Below are 7329 nucleotides of genomic sequence, written 5' to 3'. Positions count from 1 at the left end.
AGCAATGCACAGCGGAAGATTTCTTTCATACCTGAGAATAAACATGCTTTCAAGTGTCAACCAAAAGGTTGGTGAGTTCATTAGTTTAACATAAATAAACATTTCCATCATTTTAATAGACCACAAGATTTCATATTTCAATTTCTCATAAATAATACGTCCCATGCATAGAGACAAAAATATCATTCATATGGATTGAACACCTGGTAACCGACATTCACAATATGTGTATAAGAATATCCCCATCATTCCGGGATCCTCCTTCGGACATGATATAAATTTCGAAGTACTAAAGCATCCGGTACTTTGGATGGGGCTTGTTGGGCCCGATAGATCTATCTTTAGAGTTCGCGTCAATTAGGGTGTCTGTTCCCTAATTCTTAGATTACCAGACTTAATAAGGGGCATATTTGATTTAATAATCCAACCATAGAATGTAGTTTCGATCACTTGTGTCTATTTCGTAAATCATTTATAAAAGCAGCGCATGTATTCCCAGTCTCAAAAATATATATTGCAAAAGCATTTAAAAAGGGATCAAATGAAACTCACCATACTGTATTTTGTAGTAAAAATACATATGACGACATTGTGAAGATATTTCATATGCCCGAGAGACATATTAAATTAACGTGGATAATATGTTTTGATCCAAGTCGGGTCATACCCAATAACAAGCTTACCGACACCTTAATTGTATTTTGATCTTAACGATTGGTTCGTTGATTAAATACGCGACACTTGAACTTTAAGAAAAATGGTTTTCTTAAATATTACTTGATGTGTATATATATAAATATATAAATTATGGAATAATTTATATAATATGGATTTAATTATTTATAGGTTAAATAATTAATTATGTTATGTTGCATTTTATAAATTGGTTTTATAAAATAAAGTATACATAACAAATGGTATGGAATTTTATTAGTTTTATAAATAATGTAACATAATTTATAAAATGCAAGTTTGTAAAATTTGTTTTATAAAATTTAATTTTACTAAACAAATTTATAAAAGATGCAAGTTTATAAAATATGTCAAGTATTATTTTATAAAATGATGGGAGTGGTCTTGGAATTGGATGAAGCATGCTAAAGATTCCATCTTGGTCAAATACAATTCCCATTCCATATACATGCATGCTCCTTGACCAAAGAGAGAGACACATAACATTACACATCAAAACAACTTGAAAAATTCTGCTCAAGAGAGAGCTGTTGGCCGTGGCCTTTGTGGGTGCCAAAGGGATTCATTTTCAAGTTTTTCAAGCTCATTTCAAGTGTAAAGTAAATCCTAACCAAAAGCTAGGGTGTTGGTGCACAAGTTTGGGGTATAACAACTTGAGGTTTCATTGTTTTGGAGCTCCATTCATCATCATCATCTTCATCACTTATCAACAAGCTTGGAGTAGGTATAATCTCTTATCTTGCTTGTAGTTTGTAAGCATGTTTCACAACTTGATCCTAATTGGGATTTAACTTTAAATTGGTTAAAGTCATAACATGTTCAAATGGTAATTACATGCTTCCGCTTTTTAATTGATTCTTAAATGGTTTTATGTATAATGGAACTTGTTCAATCCCAACAATGGTATCTAGAGCCGAAGTTGTTGAAATATGCTTCGAGATGGTTTTTGAACTCACCATAACTTTGCATTTTATGTACATGCATGATAATAAAATGCAAAAATTATTGGTTTTGGGTGGTTTGATGTCTTGGCCGAATTTGGAAGCTCCAAAAATTGGGTTTGGTTCCTCCATTTTGGTCATTTTGTTGTATGTTGAAGTTCACAATCAAGCCTTGGCCTTTTGTTTGAATGGTTGCATGTGTGGTTGAATTAATTCATTCATTTGGTATGTAATATTAATTCATTCATGTGGTTGTAATATTCATGTAATTTGGTGTGTAATAATTGTTCCTTTTGTTATGTAATTTATTTTATATTTGGTATGTAAAATAGATTAGATTGTATTTTCATTTTCTAGACAAAATGTATTAGGATATATTTTGTAAAATGATGAAGATGATGAAGACTTGAAGAACACATGAAGAAGCATTTGGATGCAAGATTAAGTGGGAGGTTAAAACCTCCTACTTTGTGTTATAACCCCTTAACCGGTGGCATTTGTTTTCGGCTAAACAAATGTCTACCAAAAATGTCTTGATTGTGAACATATGATTTTGCATGCATGGTTGTTTTGTATGATTATGTGGATTGTATGTTTGTATGCTACAAGTTAATCACACAAGTTAACAACAAACTAAAATGGCAATTTAAATTGGTTAAAATTGACATTATTAACGACATGCAAAACATAAATTTAAATGGTTTAATTAAAAACGGCTAAAAGGACATTAATAATCGGTTATTAAGAACATGATAAGGATCATACATATAAAATGGTTTATATCAAAGTAATAAAATTGGCTTTATTACATAACATGAAAATGAATTTTCAAATAAACCGTACACTAAATGCATGTTGGTGTATGGTGCAAAAGTTTTCTCAAACTAGAATTAATGAAAACTTAAAATCCCTTATTAACAAGGCAAACAAGTTAAACGCCATCCCTTTTGTGGAAACACTTAGACGTATTAGGAAACTCTTGATGGGATAAAGGTCACCTAACCGTCATGAGCGAACTAATATGAATAAGGTACACTTCGCATACAGGTGGGATAAAGGTCACCTAACCACTTGTATGTTAAGTCTACATGTTTACACAAGTAGGACGACTTGATTTGGGAATCATGAACTTAGGGTCACCGAAGCATGATGAACAAATAGGCGTTGATGGAATAAATATGCCATGCAAAAGGATTGCATGATCCCATAACTTAGAAGTTGCAAAAGGATTGCAATTGTCATATAATGACTACCTAGCTAAATCAAATAACGGGATAAAGGTCACCTAACCGAAATTTGATTTACCGTTGGATTCTAATATTTAATAAGTCAATTAAAATTTAAAAGGGTATTGAATGTTAAATTAAAATCGATACTTAAACGAACTTTGTTAATTTTGTAGATGGCCGCCAATAATAACAACAACATTCCAAACGCACCACTTAACCTAAACCACCTATCATTAAGGTCTCTCTTAGAGAAAGACAAACTCAACCATACCAACTTTATTGATTGGTTCCGCAATCTTCGGATTGTCCTCAAACAAGAGGATAAAATGTATGTGCTTGAGGACCCCATTCCCGATCAACCGGATGAGAATGATGTGGAGGAAATGGCCTCTTACGATAAGTATTGCCACGACTCCCTTCAAGTCTCATGCTTAATGCTTGGGACTATGATACCCGAACTCCAAAAGGATTTCGAGCACCATAGTGCATACGACATGATAACGCAATTGAAGGAGATGTTCCTCCAACAAGCACGTGTCGAGCGCTTCGAAACGGTTCGGGCGCTACATGCTTGTCGTATGGACGATACCCAATCGGTTTCATCTTATGTACTTAAGATGAAAAGCCTTATTGATCGTGCTAACCGTCTTAACTTGAACATATCAAATGAGTTAGCCACCGATCTTATCCTTAACTCCCTATCAAAAAGGTTTGATCAATTTGTAATTAACTACAATATGAATGGGATGGATAAGAGCATAGGTGAGCTTCACGGTATGCTTAGAACGGCGGAAACTAGCATGGGTAAAAGGGCTTTACCCGTGTTAGCAATCGATCAAGGTGGGTCCAAAAGTAAGACCTCTAAGCCAAAGGTGGCTAAGAGAAAAGGACCCGCCCATCAAGGCAAAGGGAAGGGGAAGATGGTTACCTCAACCATCAACAAGGCTAAGAAACAAAAGGTAGCCGAGACGGCAAACCCCAAGGAAGACCCATGTTTCGGTTGCGGTGAAATGGGTCATTGGAAACGAAACTGTCCGATCTATCTTAAGGAGTTGAAGGAGAAGAGGGATGCAGGGCAAACCTCAGGTAATATATATATGGTATATATAGAGCTTAGTATTACTTCTTCTAATACATGGGTATTAGACACTGGATGTGGAACTCACATTTGCAATTCATTGCAGGGGTTCAAAAGAAGTAGCAAGCAAACGGGAACATCAAGTCTCTACATGGGTAATGGAGCCAAAGTGCAAGTGAAGGCTCAAGGAGACTTTGTGTTAAAACTTCCAAGTGGCTTGGAACTTATTTTGAAAGATGTTTTGTATGCACCCGATTTATGTCGAAACAATATTTCCATTTCCCGTTTGAAACAATGTGGTTTTAATCTTAATTTTGTTAATGACGATATCCATATTTATTTAGATAATGTATTCTATTTCAAGGTTTCACCTTCAAATGGAATTTATGAATTGGTTCATGATGACACATCATCTAGTAGCTCAATGTACCATACAAGCACCAAGAAACTCAAAAGGGATTTGAGTGATTCCTACTTATGGCATTGTCGCCTTGGTCACATAAACAAGAACCGAATACATACACTTCAAAAGAATGGACTTTTGAAATCAAATGAAATGGATTCGTTTGAAGTATGTGAATCTTGTTTACAAGGCAAGATGACTAAAGCACCTTTCAAAGGGACCTATGAAAGGGCTAAAGATTTATTGGGATTAATACATTCGGATGTATGTGGACCCTTTAAACCCATGACTAGGAATGGTGAAAGATACTTTGTTACTTTCATTGATGACTTTAGTCATTTCGGATATGTCTACTTATTAAGACATAAGGACGAAACGTTTGAAGCATTCAAAGAATATCAAAACGAAGTACAAAATCAACTCAATAAGAAAATTAAGGTACTTCGTACCGATAGAGGAGGTGAATACCTAAGCGATGCCTTCCAAGATCATCTTAGGAGTTGTGGGATTATCTCACAACTTACTCCACCCGGAACACCCCAACTTAATGGAGTTTCCGAAAGGAGGAACCGAACCCTAATGGATATGGTTCGATCTATGATGGCAAGAAGCACGTTGCCTCTATCATTTTGGGGTTATTGTCTAAGCTCCGCGGCTCGTATTTTAAATATGGCCCCAACCAAGAAAGTGGAACGAACTCCTCACGAGATGTGGTTTGGTAAACCTCCATCTCTATCATACTAAAAGGTATGGGGATGTGAAGCTTATCCTAAGCGTTACGTCCCTAATAAGTTGAATGCTCGATCCACGAAGTGTATCTTCATAGGATATCCCAAGGATGATATGGGATACTATTTCTATGATCCATCCGAGCAGAATGTATTTGTTGCTCGGAAGGCGGAATTCCTTGAAACTAAGTTCCTAATGGAAGGAAACAGTGAAAGGAAGATAGATCTTGAAGAGGTTCAAGATCAAGTAGATGATACACAATTGGTTGACACTAGCACTCAACATGAAAATGTTGATAGTGATCAAATGGATGATCAAAATACACAAGGCATTCGTAGATCTGGTAGGATTAGCAATCCTCCTGAGAGATATGGGTTTCTCATAGATGGTTGCTATACGGTTGATTTGGATGAACCAACAAACTACCAAGATGCTTTATCAAGGATTGATAAAGATAAATGGCAGGAAGCCATGAACGCTGAGATGCAATCCATGTATGAAAACCAAGTGTGGGAACTTGTTGAGCAACCTCCTAGCTCTAAGCTAGTTGATTGCAAATGGCTTTTCAAAATGAAAATCGACATACATGGAAACTTGGATACATATAAAGCCAGACTTGTTGCAAAAGGTTTCACTCAAACTCAAGGGGTTGATTATGATGAAACTTTCTCGCCTGTGGCAATGCTAAAGTCTATTAGGATATTATTTGCCATTGCTGCTCACTACGACTATGAAATATGGCAAATGGATGTCAAAACCGCTTTCCTAAATGGATATCTTATGGAAGATGTCTATATGGTCCAGCCTGAAGGTTTTGTTGATCCAAAATATCCTAAAAGTGTATGCAAGTTAAAGAAGTCAATCTACGGATTGAAACAAGCATCTAGAATGTGGAATCATCGTTTTAATGAGGAAGCCGAGAAATTTGGCTTCATTAAAAATGGTGATGAAGCTTGTGTATATAAGAAAGCTAGTGGGAGCACTATCATGTTCCTTGTACTATATGTGGATGATATATTATTATTTGGGAATGATATTACCACAATGCAAGGAGTCAAAACTTGGCTGAAGAGTTGCTTCTCCATTAAGGATCTTGGAGATGCACAATACATATTGGGGATAGGGATCTATAGGAATAGATCCAAGAGATTGATAGGTTTAAGTCAAAGTACATACATTGATAAAATCTTGAAAAGGTTCAAGATGGAAAACTCTAAGAGAGGTTTGGTACCTATTCAAAAAGGAACCGTTCTCAGTTCATCTCAGTGTCCTGCCACGAAAGATGAACAAGAGAGAATGAAGAAAGTCCCATACGCATCTGCTATTGGGTCTATCATGTATGCAATGATATGTACTAGACCGGATGTGTCATGCGCTCTAAGCTTGACAAGTAGATACCAGAATAACCCAGGAAATAGTCATTGGATTGCTGTTAAAAGCATATTGAAATACCTTAGGAGGACTAAGGATATGTTTCTAATATATGGCTCTGGTGAGGAGGAACTCGCTGTAAAAGGTTACGTGGACGCGAGTTTCCAAACTGATAGAGATGACTCTCGATCACAATCCGGTTATGTCTTCATGTTAAATGGTGGTGCGGTCTCTTGGAAGAGTTTGAAACAGGAGGTTGTTGCGTTATCCACTACAGAGTCGGAATACATTGCCGCCTCACTGGCAGCTCAGGAAGCTGCATGGATGAAGAAATTCATCGACGACTTAGGAGTGGTCCCTTCCATTCAGGACCCTCTTGAGATCTTTTGTGACAACGAGGGTGCGATTGCTCAAATCAAGGAACCTCGTGCTCATCAAAAGACTCGTCACATTGAGCGGAGATTCAACTACATCAGGGATGAGGTTGAAAAGGGAAAGATATGTATTCACAAAGTTCACACAGATCATAATGTTGCGGATCCACTCACGAAGCTTTTACATGGGCCAAAACATGAGGGACATGTTTGTGCATTAGGGCTTCGACATTCTAGTGATTGGAAATGATCTACTTTATGTATTGTAATGGAACGAATTTGTTCAAACTCATTAATATGATTATGGTTTAATTTATTTTGAGTCATGTTCCTATTTTGCATATTTTTTCCATGAATAAGCTATTATTCTAAAATCCGTAGTTGATCACATTTATGGGAACAAGTGTGAGGTTTAGACTATTATGAACTTGGATTGGTATACATTCAAGGACTGAATGTGGGGCAAGGTTGCAACCAAGGTTCATAGATATTTGTGGGAAACAAATATTGG

At 36.3% G+C, this 7329-nt stretch overlaps 1 protein-coding gene across 1 annotated transcript; it reads left to right on the top strand.

Annotated features, from left to right (window-relative positions):
* The first annotated feature begins 3265 nt into the window (after positions 1-3265).
* Positions 3266-4200, top strand: LOC139898496 (uncharacterized). Its single transcript, XM_071881238.1, has 2 exons — positions 3266-3949; positions 4048-4200. The coding sequence occupies exons 1-2, from the start codon at positions 3298-3300 to the stop codon at positions 4062-4064; spliced, it is 669 nt and encodes a 222-aa protein (XP_071737339.1). The 5' UTR covers positions 3266-3297; the 3' UTR covers positions 4065-4200.
* Positions 4201-7329: the final 3129 nt, after the last annotated feature.

The sequence above is a fragment of the Rutidosis leptorrhynchoides genome, chromosome 3 (assembly GCF_046630445.1).
Source record: "Rutidosis leptorrhynchoides isolate AG116_Rl617_1_P2 chromosome 3, CSIRO_AGI_Rlap_v1, whole genome shotgun sequence".
Lineage (NCBI taxonomy): Eukaryota > Viridiplantae > Streptophyta > Magnoliopsida > Asterales > Asteraceae > Rutidosis > Rutidosis leptorrhynchoides.
Note: the sequence above shows the minus strand (reverse complement) of the source record. Positions and strands in the feature narration are given on the sequence as shown.

Excerpts from the sequence above, each read along its gene's own strand:
- LOC139898496 (XM_071881238.1), top strand. The coding sequence starts at position 3,298 with ATGCTTGGGACTATGATACCCGAACTCCAAAAGGATTTCGAGCACCAT.